Raw genomic sequence first — 17,267 nt, forward strand, 5'->3', positions numbered from 1 at the left:
ACCATCCCAAGGCCCTGAAGTCTCTTTTGATTGCCCTTGGACTATGCATTGTGACTTCATCACCACCCAAATGGAAGAGCAGTCATGGGTAATAGTCTGAAGGCCGTACCAGGCTAGGAAGTTTCCTAGTGATGTCCTTAACCCGGGCCCCAGGGAGGCAGCAGACTTCCCCAAGAAGAGGGTCTGTCCGGCATATTGGACTCTCCGTTCCCCTCAGAAGGGAGTCGCCTACAACTATAACCCGTCTTTTCTTCCTTGTGAAGGTGGTTGTGATACAGGGGGTAGGCCTTTCTGACCTTGGCCACACCTCTGGTGTAGATGGACCGTCATCCACATCATCCATTGACTGACCTTCCACATCCAGAGCCTCATACCTGTTGTACAGAGGCACCTGGGAAGGCGAGGTGGGCAAGGAGGGGGTTCGCCTGCTGCCCCGAGTGTGCAAACTTTGCAATTCCTTGTACTTGTGAATGCCAGAGAACCTGAAAGCTGTGGAAGAAATTACTTCCTCCTGGAACAAGCCTGCCCAATATTGCATTTTTCATATCTGATGTGGAAAATTGTCTCGCTCAATGTGAATAGGATGAAGTTAATTGAGGCTTTTATAGATAAGCTGATTAAAAGTTATACTGCTCTGTAAAGAAACAGCATCTCTGTGGCTTGATGGTAGTACATCCATGTATGCAATAATTTTCTCTTATTTTGTTAAGCTGTTTCTGTATCACAAAGTTAAGAGCAGAAAAAGGCGTATAAGGTGATTTAGTTCATCTTCTGCCAGATGAGCAATGTTCACTGCTGTGCTGTTGTTTTGAGCTTCATCCAGGTTAGTTTTGAATGAATAGCAGACCATGTTTAGGACATCACAGTCTTGATACTTTAAAGCTACTTGAGTCTTTATCCCCCGCTGATTTTTGCTAGGAATTAGATGTCTGTACTTTTATAAAAATCTGGCATGAAGAAAATGACTCTTGTATACTGACTTTGTATTCTGATACATTGCAGTTTATTTAACCTAGCCCATCTACTCAAGGAGAAATGCAAAAGTGGAAAAAAAAGCCAAAGCTATCATGATTTTAATTATTTGAACCAGGAGACCTTTTGGTGTACCAGTCCTTGACTTAAAAAACTTTAGCTGCACTATGACCACGTGAGATACCTATGTAAGGAAATAAGGGGTATCACCTTACTCCACAAATGAACTTTCTGTAGCACAGAAGGGAAAATAATCTTCAAGAAGTTACAGTTTGACTGCCTGTATGGGGAGATGGGTATGGGCATAACCTCAATTACAGTCTTTCGCCAGCACAAGATCTAGCACAGCTGGGTTGTATGCCTGTGATCGCTGCTCATGGGACAGACTGACTGTGTTTCCCTTCCGTTAGCTCTTGTAAAATTATCATAGCGACCCTCCTTCTGTCTTCTGTGTGTGTTTGCTTTTGGGAATCGGAGTATGACAGGACTCACATTTGGCAGGGGCATTCTGTCATATCAAAAGGGTGCAGCTGGGAAGATAAAGGTCAAAGGAAATGATCAACTATGTAAATTTAGTTAGGGCAATTTGAGTGCTAGCTGATTGTGAGGGAGAGAAGGTCATTGGTATTGCTCGACTCTCGTCTTAGTTGGGGTCGTATCAGTTTGATTCAAAAGCATTTGCAGGATAGGGAATTAAACTGTGTGGAGCAGGAACAGAAATAGAAAGAATATTTTAAAAGCAGAGAGAGCAGCAAAGGTCAGCTTGACTCTGCACCTAAATTTGGCAGCTGGGTGCAGGGCTTGGTCTGTCAGACATCTGAAGAACTCATTTGTTTGCGGAGTTACCTGAGCTTTTGATTGACAGTGTTACCTGATGCGTTCCTTTGCTGTTCTGTGTTCACTTTCAATGCACAGCATGCTATTTTTACACTTTTCAACACAGATGCAGTGTTCTGTGGTTTTATAATAAAAGGCTAATGGAAGTTCTAAATAAAATTAAAAAAAAACCTGCTTAACAGGACAAAAAAGGCATTATATGATATTTCTAACTTGTCTTCAGTTGAGAATTCACTATGAAAATTTCCGAAGTCTGAAATGTATCTGGTGGATCATAGAGGGTAAAGATTTTTATCAATGTTTATACGTTTCTTTTAAAGGTCAAGAAATGTCATAAGAAAAGACTGAAAGCACTTCATGTAAATCATTCCTGGAACATATCCAAGTGGCTTTTCTCTCCTGGCTTCAATTTTTTTATTTTTTTTTTTAAAGAGCTGTAAGCAGCAAAGCCACTTTCTCTCTACTTAAGAACAGGAATGTGGGGAGAGGGAAAAACCAGGGGAATGAAAAAGGACTTGGTGACACACATCAGTTTAATTTTATGTGGAATGCTTATGCCTTCATGCTAAAGGGATTCTGTTCATCTTTGGGTAGAGACTACAGGATGACACCAACCAGGTGACTAGCTTGAGGATGTTATCAAGGATGACCAAACCATGTTTTGGTGCCTCTGAGGTTCATTGTAATATTGGGTAATTGAAAACAAAAGTCCTGGTGGTGGTTGAAACATTTGCACTTGGAATAAAATCTGTGAGGCTTACACATTCATATGTGAGTTAGAGAGGAGGGGAAAAACAGAGAGAGCAGCAACAGATTAATTTATAAAGTGAAGTTAGTGGATTCAAACACCCCCCCCCCCCTTTTCTTCTCTCTGACCCAAAGTTAATAGGAAATACTGTGTTTGGGCTTTTTCTTATGAACTGGTGTTCGTTTATTTATTTTTAATATCAGAGCCTTCTAAGTAATAAAATTTGACAGATGGCAAGGAAACTTCCATGTGAGGAAACTCATTGTGCAGAGTGCCTCCATCAGTGACCTGATGCTATCAGGCTGGCCAGCCCCTGTCTGCACCAGTTAACGTGCTGGCCCATGGTCATAGATCCGATCACTCCCCCCAGTCTGGACAAGGGCCAGACTGCTCTCTCAGGTCCTAATCCACTCAGCCTCTAAGCTCTCTGCTTCTCTGGCTCTGTGTGCTGCAGTGTGCCTGTCCCTACCCTCTGCCACGGCCTCTTTCCCTTGGTGCTGGGGTTGCCTTTTCCTCCTTTGGCTCATGAAGTCTGAGCAATTCAAACTCACACTTTCCCTTGACTCCAGCTGTGGAGGCTACATAGGTGACAATTTAGGGCATGCGCTAATCATGAGTAAACAGAAGCAGATTTTCCTTGAGGCTTTCAGTATCTTGGCTAGTACCAGAAGTACGTGTACAGATTTAGCCAAAATTAATAAATCCCATGTACATTTTTTGTTGGAATGATTCCTTATCTGGATGGCCCTTCTGGTATTTAACTGTGTTCATGCATTTATTTATTTTCTTGATTCTCCCAGGCATACTGCCTGTTCTAGGCTGCCTGTTTCCGGAGTGTCTGGTCAGCATCCAGCCAGCAGAGGCAACACCTGGCTGGGCAGTTCTGCCATGACACCAGTGCCCTTTCAGGAGCACTCTGAACAAAGATCATTAAAAAAACTCATCATCTTTCTCTGAAACTAAATTGAGAATAAATTCTACAGGTCTTCTACAGGTCTTCAACTTCTCTTTTCACAGCAGAAAGTCTGAATCAAAAGGGCTGTATAGGTATTTGGGGTGTGGTAGGCAAATTACCTTGGGGCCTTGATTTTGAGATTTCAGAGCTCTTATTCTGAAGAAAAAAGGACCACTTACCTTGCAGCCAAACCACAGCATTCAGCAGCACCCAGGGAATCTCAAGTGTAGAAAGTAAACTACAAATTGGCTTCTAGGCTATGGTTTTGTTTGCTAGACCTAGGACACTGGGGAGGAAGGCAAGGAGGGAAGGATATGGGCTTATGGAAACTGGTCATTAGGGTTATTGGATCTTGTAATGTATGAGGGAATATCTATGCTTGTTACAAAATCAGACTTTAGAGAAGTATGGGCCCCAGAATACGCCTCTCATCTTGAAAGCATATGCAGGTATAACAAACCAGTTCTTCACATAGTTGTCTGGAATTTTCCATAAAAGAGAGAGAGAGCAGAAGAGGAGCAGATGAGGTTTCCTCCTCCACCCCTATCCCTATACCACTACTTCTGACTGACTCTGCTAGTACTTCTGCTGATAAAGAGTAATTTAGAGTTTGTAAGAGGTCTTCAGCACCCACCTTTGGAGAGCTGGTGTGTAGTTGCAACTTCATTTAATAAATAAAAACAAACCTTCACTAACTGGTGTATGATCACCCAGTATTCATAGAAAATGATATAACTCTCATATTTACCAATATGCAACTGTTTTCTGCTCTCTAGTTTGAAGAATTATTTTCAAGAGATTGCTTCTATTTATAACCCCAGAAGAATACTGTAGCAGTCAGCTGCTTGCTTTACTTACCATTTGCAGTGATACGGTATACAAATTATAACTTTGTAAATTGTGATTCCTGCTTTGAGTACTCTGAAAAATTGTAGCCTAATTAAATAATTGTGGCGGGGGGGTGTGTTTTTTTTTTTTTTTAAATACATATTTGCAGCTGAGAGTTACAAAAACCCAGATGGTAAAGATAAAGGAAGAACCAATGGAAGTTGACATTCATGATTCGCAGGCTTCAGTGTCACCCAGCCAACCCAACCAAAATGTTGGCTACAGCACTTTATTAGGGCGAGACATTAGTGAACACATACAGAAGGCACCAGAAGGTCGTGTGCTCCCAGAAAGAAATCTATTCAGCCAAGATATATCAGTGAAGATGGCATCGTAAAGATAAAGGAAGAACCAATGGAAGTTGACATTCATGATTCGCAGGCTTCAGTGTCACCCAGCCAACCCAACCAAAATGTTGGCTACAGCACTTTATTAGGGCGAGACATTAGTGAACACATACAGAAGGCACCAGAAGGTCGTGTGCTCCCAGAAAGAAATCTATTCAGCCAAGATATATCAGTGAAGATGGCATCTGAGCTGCTCTTCCAGTTATCAGGTAAAAGCAGTGGAAATAGTCGATAGTTGAATTTAAAGAACAAAAAGATTGTGTATAATCATTAAGGCGCTATGAAAGTGTGAGATTGCTAAGGCTGAAAAATAATAGGAGTTAGAGCCCTCCTACCCTCACATTTGAAATGCAAAAGCCTTGCCAAATGTCCCTCATAGTTAGCATATGCTTTAGAGCACTGTGACAGTCAGGTCAGGTTCACAATATTTGAACTGAATTGGAAAAGCCGGAGTTCAACTCCTGTATTTTTGAAAGCTAATTAAATAATTTGTGACAACTGGCTGATCCAGGCTTTGGAGTATAGGGGAACCTATAGATGGCAGTTACTGGCATAAGTGGCCAGTGGCTGCAGCATGCAGTGCTCCTGGGGCTGCACCGTCCATTTCTCTGGACAAAGAAGATGAACCTCGGCTATTACATAACGGCAGTGATATCAGCACTGTGTTTAATGAATGCTTGTATTGCACACTTTGCATGGAGCACTAACACCGAAATATGAAGCTGAAAAAATTTTGTTGGGTGTTAGTTTAAATAAAGTCATGCCCATTCTCTAATCATGCTGTAACCATTTACCCTAAATTACTCTGGATTATGCTGTTATCAGAAAGCATTAAAATAGTTCTACTGAATAAAACCTGATAGGGAAAATATGATATATGCTAATCACAAAAAACCCCATGTATGTTCCTCTGCAGAAAAGGTGAGCAAAGAGCACAACCACAATAAAGATAACGCCATCAGAACTACAGCCAGGTAAGTACAGTCCATTGTTATCTGCAAAGCTATAGTGTAAATGGCATTGCTTCATTTTGCCTTGTGAACTCAAATGTGTCTGTCTCCTGCAAATGTGACCTGATATTACAAGTGTTAGATATTTTCATGAGTAATGTAACCTATATCTGAAGAATTACACATATAGATCTGATTGCTTAGAGTTCATGAGCAAAAGGCCTTTGGGCCAAAATGACTGTTCTCCTCTGATCAAGTATTCACACATCATTTTAAGAATTATTTTTTCTATTTTTTTCTACAAAAACTGAAACTTAAAAGAAACTGCATAGTACATGCAGTGCTTGAGGGAAGAACAGGCCGACAACTGGATTTTAAGACATGGACCAATGTAAGAAGAGGTGATTTTGATTCAGTCTTCTGTCAAACTTGTATTTCTTTAATAAAATTTCAGTTTAGTATTTCTATGATCTCAATGCCTTCTAGAGATGAATTTTTAAAAGTCAGACTGTAAGACAATGCTAATGAAACATTTGTTAAAGATTACAGTCACATTAATACAATAAATGAAATTATCCAGGAATTAAATTATGATTCAATTATAGCACATGCTGTTAAAGAAATATGCACTTTACGGTATTGTGGCTGGGAACAAGCCCATGAGTTGTTTACGTATACATGAGCAGCGAAGTGAGGTGTCCCTGTGGGAAAATTCAAAGCTCTTATGTAACAAGTGGTAGCTAGAATTGGTAAAAGCTTAGAAGCCTATGGTAAGGAGTAGGCAGGAATTGGCAAGGGTACATTTATTTCCTACCTGAAAGTTCCCTAATCAGTGTTGATGGGTTGGAGACTGAGCACACTGAAGTGACGAAGAGTTCCTTCAAAGATAGAGTAAGACCTTGGGTGCCTCTGCAGCCCCTTCTACAGAAGTTCCCAGCGTGTTCAGTGCCTGCTAACTAAGACAACTTTGTCCAGACAGAAATTGAAAAGCATTTCAGCTGCAGAAGAAAACATCTCTAAAATATGTTGTTCTTAAATTCCTAGGCCTATCCCATTCATTCATGGTCAGTGTAATATATAAATAATTTGGTTTTAATAAACTGACCAGCTCAGTAAATGTACATTAGGGACTTTTTGATGTTACAAGTTGAAAGATAATTAAATTGAGCTTTTAACTTCTGGCTACTGTGAATGCTTCCTATATTTGCTAGTTTGGGAATTTATGGGATATGCAGCCTGCATAGCCTTCCTGTGACTACTTAAAAAGCATAAGCCTGAGAGATACTTATGGAGACAAATGCACATATTGTCCAACTACTCATTAACTGTCCAGTGTGCATAGCAGGGAGGGAGTGACAAATAGTCAGTTGAAAATAGATTTCAGTGTCTCATGATGTTACCGGCAGGACTGGTGTGAGAATCCAGAGCTACTTTTGGATCTATCAAAGATAATTCAAACTGGAAAGGTTGAGGACAGTTCAAAGATAACTTCCCCTTCTTCTGGCTGCCAACTTTTAAGAGGGTAGCACAGTTGGCTGTTGTCAAACTTGCACTGAGTTTTACTGAGAAGTCCTGATAATGGCTGTTACCCATTAGGGCATGAAATGCTGAGTGCCTGATTCAATTCTTCTGGGTGCTTTTCTTATCTTACCTATCTATCAACAGAAGAAGACATGAATGAGAAGAGCTTCTTAAGGGGAAGTGAGTCAATCTACTAAATCCTGTGAGTTCAAACAGATTGACTTGAAAGACCTTGCCAAAAAACCCCCACCCAAAACCAAACAAACAGCTGGAAGTCTTTACTGGTAAGGGTATGACGCCTTCTCAAAAAGAGAATGTGATGGAGCAGCCAGTGGAGGATAGAGGCACTCAGACTGTGTTAAGAAAACATGTGGTGTTGCAGTTTGGCTCACCAACCTACATCTGGAGTAATGACAGAAAGGCGTTTGAATCACTATTGTTATGTGAAGTTTGCTGACAGCTGCAGAGACCCAAGGTGAGGTCAGTGTTGTCCACCTGTGAGTAGCTGGGGAGCAGAGAGATTAAGCTGTGTTGTTGGCGAGAGTCTTAAATCGGCAAAGCCCAGCAAGATGGGGTACACAAGCACTTTTTGCTGTCTTATTCCATATTAACATTTCTAACTGTCGCCTATCTGTTGCTATTCCTCCTGTGAGTATTCCTGGACTTTGTGAGCATATTCTTCCATATGACTTTGCTTAAGCAGCTGAAACTGGCAAGGATTCCTCACAGTTCAGTGGCTGAGTGAGATGGTAGAGCCTGCCATCTGTGATATGAAGACAGAAAGTGGAGAAGCAAATGATCTGGAAGTGAGTACGCCAGCGTAAGATGCCAAGATAAGTTTCTTTCATCTAGAGAACTGTGTAGCCATAAAACTGGAAAAGTGCAGCCAGAAAAAAAAAATCCTAAAGCTTAATCTTCATCAGAAGGGACTTTGCACAGTGATTGAGAACAATTTATGTAGTTTCTTACTATGAAGCAGGAGCTCCTCACTCCATACTTTGCACTGAAAATTGGAGGACATATCTGCTGAAATAAAAATAATAATAGGGTCAACACTGAAGAGACTCAGCTGTCATTCTAGAGGAAGGCAGAAAAGAGGTATCCAAGGATGGTTCTGTAATTCACTGGAGGCCAATGGCGGAGAGGGAAATCCTTGGGACACAACATGATGCAGTCTTCAAACAGCAACCTGCTCATGATATATGGCCTAGCCTGAAATAGATAAGCTCTGCATCACCCATTTTGCTTAGAACCAGCAATGAGCAGTGTCCCGTGACTGAATCTAAGGCACAAGCAGGCAGGCCAACATGGAAACCTGAGCGGATTACAAGATTTTGAAGACTTACAACAGTAATAAAACTTTTTTTATTGGTGTTTTGCTTTCAAATCATTATTAAACCAGTGAGAGGAATGTTGCAATAAATGATGCCATATTTTTACACAGCGTCAGTCTGTTTTATATTATGTCACCCCTGAGTGGGAGTGTGAGTCTTGGAAAAAGTTAAATTTTGCACATGTGGGCTGGAGCTGTTTTGCTTTATCCTGATCACTTGTTTTCTTGAGTATTATGCATTGTTTAGCTATCTGCAAACACTGAACTGTTCAGGTGTGGGGCAGCTTCATGCCTTACCCTTCGGCACAACCTAATGTTGACTGTGTTTATGGTTATGTTCAAATTTTTGTAGAAACACCAAAATATCCCATTCATTGTCACATATGGAACAGCACATAATGAATAATGGCCAAAAAACTTAATGAGAAAGTAAATAATGTGATTGCTGAAAGTGTTGTACATGACTAAGTTAAATAATTATCAAAAAGTTTCCCAAAGGCAGAAGAGATCTGACTAAGAATACAAGTGACTCAGTGGAGAACACCTCGTTCACTCCCTGCAGAAAAACTGTATAAGGGAAAACTTACACAAGTGCCATTGTTTAGATTGACACCTTGGGTATCTGGACTGGTAGAGTCAACTTAGTTGGTGCTGCTGGCACATACTTTCTGGGTTTGGACTACCTGCTGTGCAATGCTTCATAAGACCTCATACTACGTTCCTTATCCTGAAAAGGTTCTTGGATTTTATTACTGAATAAGAACAGGCTGCAGAAATGAGCTGGCCTCCTGTCCTGCACCTTTAAAACACCTACTATACACCAGCCTGTTAAGGATTCTCAGTATGAGAGAGATCAGATTTAATGTAATTCTCAGTTTGCTTAGAAGAAATTGATAGTTTGCATGCAGATGGAATACAGTGCCTTAGAAAACTGTTTTCCAAGAAAGACTGTCCTTTTCCATTTTGAATTTTTTTATGTACCTCTTACTGATGTCTGTCTGTACTATAGACAAGGAATTCTTGTTTCTGTTATGATCTTTAATTGAGCAGAAAACAAAATACTTTGACAGAAATGCCGATTCACAATTGAAATTGACTTTTTTACTGCCTGTTAATTAGAACCAAAGCTTGCTATGCTTTTTGGAGTCAAGTAGCTGATAATTTTTGCACTTAATACTTTTTGGAAAGAAACCATTCAGTTAGCTTATACGAATTGTTTCCTGCTATAAAAATCAAACTCGGAGTTAATTTCATTCCGTGGAATGCCGTGTCAAAAAAGAACTATTCAGCATCTTAACCTAAAATTTGAAAAGTTTTGTTTTAAAAAGAATTACTATATATCTCAGATTATTAAATATTTTCCACCTTTCCTGATTGCCCTCTCCAGATATGACAGTAGAATACAAATTTTTGAAGCATTAATTTTAATGATCCATGTTGTATTCTGATATAGCAAATCTGAGATGTTGAAATGTACTTAAAAGCCCTTTGGGAGGACTTCAGTTTTCGCTCTGAGATGCAACTTTACCAAAGCATGCCTCTTCTCCACACCTTGCCTCATGGTCTGCATATCTTTCAGCATTAATTCTGTAAATGAAACAGGGCTTTTAACAAGATGGTATTTGTTATAATATTAAGATGTTAGGGTCAAAAATCGTATTTACTTCTTCTGTTAACTGCTATTTTGTTTACAAAAAGACATCTGTCTTTTTTTCTATAGCCCCTTCTTTTCTGAAGACACATTTAGACAATCACCATTCACTTCCAACTCAAAAGATCTCCTGCCTAATGAAACTACTCTTCATGGAAGGTCATCTGCACCAGGTCAGATACCTTTTTCTTTCATTACTTCCAGTTAATATATCTTTTTAAAATTTTCTTACTGTAAACTCCACCACCTGACCAATGCTTTTAAAATGTAGTTTGCTTTGTCAAAAGGCAACTATCTCTCCATGGCAATAAGTGCTTATTATTAAGAATAAAAAGAAAAAAAGTTAATTATTGCTGAAGCATTTGTATTAATAGTCTTTAAACTACTATTTCCCTGAATCGTACAAGAGTGTGTTATAGACTAAATTCAGCAGTATTAACAGAGGTGGGGGGTTTTTGTGTCTCCAATATGTAAAGGAACTTTACCAATGTCGGATTACTGTCTGCTATTGTCCTGTTACTGGCCATTTCCACCTCCATCTCTGAGAGTACAAATTAAATGTTTGTAGTACACGTATCAGAGTGGCTGAGTTTGGCAATACAGTTTCCTGCCTTTAACAGAATTTAGAAACGTTTTTGGAAGGATGTGGAGTTCTTAAAACGTACTGAAAGGCCTCAGTATCTGTGGGTACGTTCCCACTGATCTTCTGAACTAGTTGACAGGCATTTTATGTCCAGATGTAACTTGGGTTATATTCTGCATTAAAATGGAAAATATAGGCAGGTAACAATACTATTCAAGGTGGCACTGAACACATGCAAAAACTTGATATGTGCCTTTACTGTCCTGTTGCAAAGTAACTTGTTTGCTAGTTCACTGCTATCTGTTCTTAAATTAATAGCTCTTGGGTTCTAAAGGTCAGTAATTACACAGCCAGCCATAGGGGGGGTTGTTCACCTTTTCTTAGCAATCAATAAAGTTTTGGGCACGTTACTGCTAATTTTCAGCTATAGACTGTCATTTAATTTACAACTTAACAGACCCTTCATTTTTTTTAATGCTTGAATAGTCATTTGACAGCTTGTGAAGTGGCAGATGAGGTTAAGAGCTAGATGTTGTCTGAGGGTAAATATGCATAGCAGGAAGAAGAAAATTTGTAGCATAAGGACAAGGGTCTTCAGGCTAGCCTCGGCTGCACTTTTGCAGGGAAGGTAGTGGATTTTTGTAACCGGGGGCAAGGAGAACCAGATCAGGTGTAGTGCTTTTAAGTATTAAAATGTAAACCAGGTTAGCACTTCAATCCTGGCTTTTGACCTTGGCATAACATGGAATATTCATATACTCAGATGAAAGACGAGAACTCTTAGACTCCTCAGGCAGTGCTTGATACCTCAGAGGGCATGGCCTCTAGCAGCAATACTCTTACATCATACCAAGATGAATGTATAAGAATTTTAATTCTCAGTAAGACTTCATTTTAAGTGAGGCCACTAAAACTGTGGGTGGGTTTTGGTGACATGTTTAATCTTCTGCTTAAAAGATGTAAAGTATCTAGTTGGTTAGGACAGTGTTAGAATGGCTTCTGAGGAACTGGGTTTTGTATGTTTATGCTTGCCCCATATTCTGCTTTATGGAGTATCAGTATTACCTTGATAGGTCTGTGTATTATAATACATATTGTTCTGTGATTATAAGACTCTGATATGTAATAGCAGCATGTATACTGAAAATCAAAAATGCCAGTTTCTTCTTCATTTTTATTTTTGGAACAACACTATCATTCCAAATATGTTGATTTCTCACAGCTTCATAATAAATTCTTGGACCTGAAGTGCAACTTCACAGTTAGCACCAGGAATGTGATTTAAATTTTTAATCAATTACAAATGTGATATTCATGTGAAAGAACAGCAGAATACCCACAGGTAGATTTCCTACTAGTTTTCAGCCTTGCAAGAAGAAATAGTCTATGTAGTGCTATGGATAGCTCAGAAGAAACTTTATCCCTGCAGAGAGTAGCATAAAGGAACAGTAACAAACCACTGTAAAGACCAACAGGATGTAACAGAAAATGCTGTGGAAATGTGTATGTGGTGTCCCATGGATAAATGGTATGTATGCCTTCATTTGAGATTTGTTTTGGGTTACTTCATTCCTGAAACAGGATAGTTAGAGGTAGAAAAGAACAGCATAAGAAAATGACAGGAAATTCCCAGTCCAGTGTTATTTTCAAGTCATCAACTAAAATCCAAGCAGATTAACTGCTAATGGCCAAGAGTGTTTATTAAGCAGTGCCCATATCCAAAAATGCGACTGTGCCACTGTCACCACAGCTAGCAGAGGCTGATGAACAAGCGTGGGGTCTGAGCTGCTGCTCTGTGCTGGCTCTCTGCGACCAGGCTTGACTCAGGCAGGCAGAGTGGCATGAGGAAGCCTTCGCTGCCAGCTGGTCTGGGAGGCCTTGGTGGAACCCCATGTACATAGTGCTTCTTTCCAAGAGGGCACCAATATGGGTGGTTGTATTCCCAGACTCCTGCCAACTTTCTGTCTGCAGGCTTCTTGGCACCCTAGCTGCAGGGGAATTGGGAAAAGTGACAGGAACATAGGACAGTAAGATATCTCATGTGTCAAATTCAATTCTTTTCTGTAATAGGTAACGACATTATGTAATCTTATTCGTTATCAAGATCCATCTTAAACCTGTCGTCCTTATTATTTGCTTGAGGACACTGTTTCAGAAGCTCACCCCTTTGAAGGGCTGGGACCACTCTCTTTTCAGCTTGAATTTATTCACAGCAAGTTCTACTTCTGTTGTTTCACCAAGGCTGTCCTTCAACTTTAATAATTCTTCTCCCCGTGATGTTCACCATCTGATGTGCCATCTTACATCCCCTTAATCCTGTCTTCATTTTGGAAAAGTAAGCCAGCCAACGTCTTTTAGTGTCTTTATTATGATAGGGTTTCCATTTCCTGACCGACATCATAGCCTTTTTCTGCCTTTGTTTAGGGAAATTAATTTCTGCAAATATGAGTAGTAAGAACTATATATGCTGTTTTACAGGAGGTCTTACCAATGACTTTTTCAGTGGCATGCAATCTTCTATATGTATATTGGCAAAGCCTCTCCTGATTAATCACAGTCTTTGTAACTACAACACGGTGATGACTCTCAGTTCGTTTGCTAATCGAATAGTAACATGTTTTTCTTTTCCTTTACAGTTTCAGCTGATGATTTCAGCATGTAACTGAAATTCTTGTTCCTACTTTCTAGGCATATGACCTTGTAATTTGAATTGTTTCACTTGTTACTCTAGCTCTCAAGATTATTTCTTTAATACTCTGAAATTTCTGCATGTTGATGATATCCCTTTCATTAATGCAATGCTGGGTTTTTTTGTGTTGAAGCTATTAAAGAGGATTTTTAAGTACGGTTGGTCCAAAGTTCAGTCCTTGTGACTTCAGCTTAGTGGCCTCCTCAGCGCAAACCACTTCTCTTTGTAGACAGTTTGTAAGAAAATTGCAAGATCAGGTATTTAAGAGGAAGAGCACTCTTTGTAGGGCATTGAGTATATAAGATCCCCAAGGAGTATGAAATCATTAGGAAAGTTGTATTAAAAGATGTGTGAGAGCGATGCACTGATCAGGGCATTTACTGGAGGAAAAAAAAACCCAAATAAATAACAACATAGCAATGGATTTGGCCTGAAATAAAGGTGAAGTAATCCTGATCAGCAGCAGTATCACAGGCAGGAGAAGTGATTCTCATGCAGCAGCTTTTAAATCTGGTACCCCAGGAAATGACAATGAAATCTCCCAACAGCTGTCAGAAGGGGACTCAACAGCCCTGCAGAAGCCATGGTAACACCCTGATAATCTGTGGTGAATTCTTAATATTCTGACAAGGGAAGAAATTAGTTTCCTATAGTATGTAGTTCAAAAGTATTGGATAGATTTGGGGAAGTACTTACCTTCCTTTTTAAGGTATTTTGTATGTTAATAACCATACAAAGTTAGTTGTAGTTATGTTACACTTTTCTGTGTTACTATTACTGTCCAAATAAGCTAATTTTTACTCAAAAATGGAAATAAAATAAAATAGTATTGATGTCCACATCAGTCAAACACACTTCGCTCAAAAATTACCATAGTATCAAAGTCATATCTAATACAAAGTCATATCCAAAACAATTCAATAATTTCAGCTTTGCCCTGTAAGAATAGCAAAATGACCTTTTTTGGCCTAGCAAAAGGTAGGGAGAAGAAATGAAAATTTTCATTTCAAGAAGTCACTTTAAAAGGGCATTTTTATCTTCTGTTTTATAAGACTCTTCTTTTGACAGAACAGAGTTTAGTTTTATGTCAGACTATATAGTTCAGTCCAGATCGCTAGATAAATTAAAAACTTGATCTTACGCTGATGTTCCTGACCCTTAGCCAATCTTTAATGTGTTTTAATAGTTTTCCACTATCTCACTGACTCATTCTGTAAATCAAACCTGCCTTCATGAAATCCAGATGAGTGATATTCACTATTCCTTTTCCGGTCAGTTCATTAATATTGGCAAAGGCTCCAGCCATGGGTTTTTGGGAGTATTTTTTCTCCATGTATATCTGTGTGTAGTATAATAATATTTCATTATTTTCTCTCCTATTCACCAAGGACCTGGTATTCTCCTTCATTTACATTGACAGTGCCAAATATTGGAACAATCTCATCTGTATAAGATTAAATTTAAAAAAAAAAAACCAAAACCACTCCATCTTTTTGTGAAAATTTACTACTACTTGCAAAACTGTAATTTTGATTGTGGTAAGTGAATTTCACATGGCTAAAATAGACTTTTGTAACTGGAGGATGTAGGTTTTGGGGAGTTGTAGTCCATGAATAGCCCTAGCTTTTTTAATTTTGTCCATTGGTGCCAGAGCTAAATTTACCAGTGTTATTTATTTCAATGAAATAAAGCCAATAAAGCTTCTGTCCTCAAGTACCTTTTTGAAAATGCATCAGAGCCTCTTCTGTCACTGTGTCTCCACACTCTTTACTGGCCTGTAAGATGACAGATAGGCCATGCTTCCTCTTCAGAAATGTCCAGAAGCCAATATTGAATCAGTAGCATGATACTTAGTTCAGTGGAGAAGTGGAAACATAGTGCAAAAATTTTGGATTTTGGTACTGTCAGTTGTATTTTTATTGGTGATGTAATTAGTGGCATTATCCCATATTTATGTTTATTGAACTAAGGTAATATGTGTAACAAAGATTCCCGTATGTTTGGAACTACAGGACTCTTCAGGAGATGTACAGGTTTCTCCTGTTACTGTTCATACTCACACCCTCCTTCTACTTCTTTTCTCTAAAGCAGTAATTCCATTGTAACTTTAATATACTTAAAGGGGAAAATCTGCCTGTTCCCTGGGCCTCATCTTTGCACGTTCTCCAACACAGCAGTACTAACATTTGTGTGGCCACGTTGTAAGCCATATCAGGGGAAGTAGTGAACTAATCTCCCTTTTTTCCTAATACTTTGTGGGAATGTGGGGACGTGAGCAGGGTGAAGGCAAGGCCATATCTTTCAGCCGTGTGAAATTTCAGCATTTGTGTGAGATTGACGTGGCTGTGACCACACTTAATCTTGTTTACTTTCTTCTGTGACTGTAGTTGAAAAATACCTCCCGAGGGTTTAGAGTTTTAACTTGAACGTGATAAATAATCAAGCTGTTCATGTTGCACAGATACCACATTCTTCAGTATGAAGTATTTTGCATGTGTCTTTCTTCCTAATCCTTTTTTAAAGACACTTTAAGGTCAATATACCTCTTGATGTTGTAATTTTGTGTGGCTTAAAGCATCTAGAAAGTAGATAGCATGAGCTCTTTTGGTCCAACCTGCAGACGTGCTTATTCATACGCACTATTTTCCGGCAGTATTTGTGCTTAATTCTGGTATCCAGTGCTCTGCAGCAAACTAAACTTCTGCAACAATCTACAGCAACCAGCTCTGAATTTTGGGTCATCACTAGGTTAATTAAGAAAGTCAGGACTTTAATATATTGGATATGAGGTTAGAGTGACTCCGACTATAGTTTCCATTTCTTCACAAGTTGCCAGTGACAGTTTTCCTTCTTGGTCTCTTTTAACCTGCTGCCAGACTTCCTACTTTTAACTTATCTTACATTGTCCCTGAGACCACTGTAACTGCACTGCAGAAATGAAGGGACACCTTGAGGGTTTGATTTCTGTGTAGGGGACTGTTGGCACTTCTGTCACCCTGGAAAATGTCCTTAAGCCTTAGGGGACTGTGAAACGCACAAGCCCTGAGGATTTCTGCTGAAGTGATCAGCGATGAAATGTTGGCATTTAAATTGCCCTTGTATAGCTTCCCAGCTGTGTACCCATGGAGTTAATTAGAACAATTCACACCTTCTTATGGTGGTTGTTTGCTTACATCTGCCAAAAAGCCTCTAACTTCACATTGTGGGTAATCCTCTGTTTACCTTAGGAAGGCTTTCTTCACAGTCCTAAATGTTAGAATTTGTAAAGGAAAGCTAGGGGTTAAGAACAGAATTACAAGTAATTGATTTCTAATTCATTCAGGATAGCAGAACATGTGGGTTATTATTTTTGAGAGAATCACAGAATGGTTGAGGTAGGAAGTCTAGTTCCACCCCTTTCCTCAGAGCAGAGTCAGCTTGTTGCTCAGGACTGTGTCCAGTCAGGTTTTGAATATCTCCAGGATGGAGACTCTCTGGGCAATCTCTGGGCAACCTGTGCCAGTGTTTGACCATGCTCACAGTAAAAAAAAAAAGTGTTTTCTTATGTTTAAATGGAATTTCCTGTGTTTTAATTCGTGCCCGTGCCTCCTCTCCACTGGGCATCACTGAGGACAGCCTGGCTTCATCTTCTTATTCCCCCCCATCAGGTATTTATACAGATTGGAAAGATCCTACCAAGCCTTCTCTTCTCCAGGCTGAACAGTCCTAGCTCTCTCAGGCTCTCCTTGTATGACAGTGTTGTGGTTTAACCCCAGCCAGCAACTAAGCACCACACAGCCACTCACTCACTCCC

At 39.5% G+C, this 17,267-nt stretch overlaps 1 protein-coding gene across 1 annotated transcript in view; it reads left to right on the forward strand.

Moving 5' to 3' along the window:
* ZNF827 (zinc finger protein 827) overlaps window positions 1-17,267 on the forward strand; it is an 83,913-nt gene that overhangs the window by 40,975 nt on the left and 25,671 nt on the right. Inside the window, exons 6-9 of the mRNA XM_009280251.2 lie at window positions 4,510-4,533; window positions 4,726-4,956; window positions 5,664-5,721; window positions 10,272-10,375. Of these exons, the coding sequence (XP_009278526.2) occupies window positions 4,510-4,533; window positions 4,726-4,956; window positions 5,664-5,721; window positions 10,272-10,375 (417 nt within the window). The remainder of the gene's footprint in view (window positions 1-4,509; window positions 4,534-4,725; window positions 4,957-5,663; window positions 5,722-10,271; window positions 10,376-17,267) is intronic.

Source organism: Aptenodytes forsteri, unplaced genomic scaffold (genome assembly GCF_000699145.1).
Source record: "Aptenodytes forsteri isolate BGI_AS27 unplaced genomic scaffold, ASM69914v1 Scaffold227, whole genome shotgun sequence".
Classification (NCBI taxonomy): domain Eukaryota; kingdom Metazoa; phylum Chordata; class Aves; order Sphenisciformes; family Spheniscidae; genus Aptenodytes; species Aptenodytes forsteri.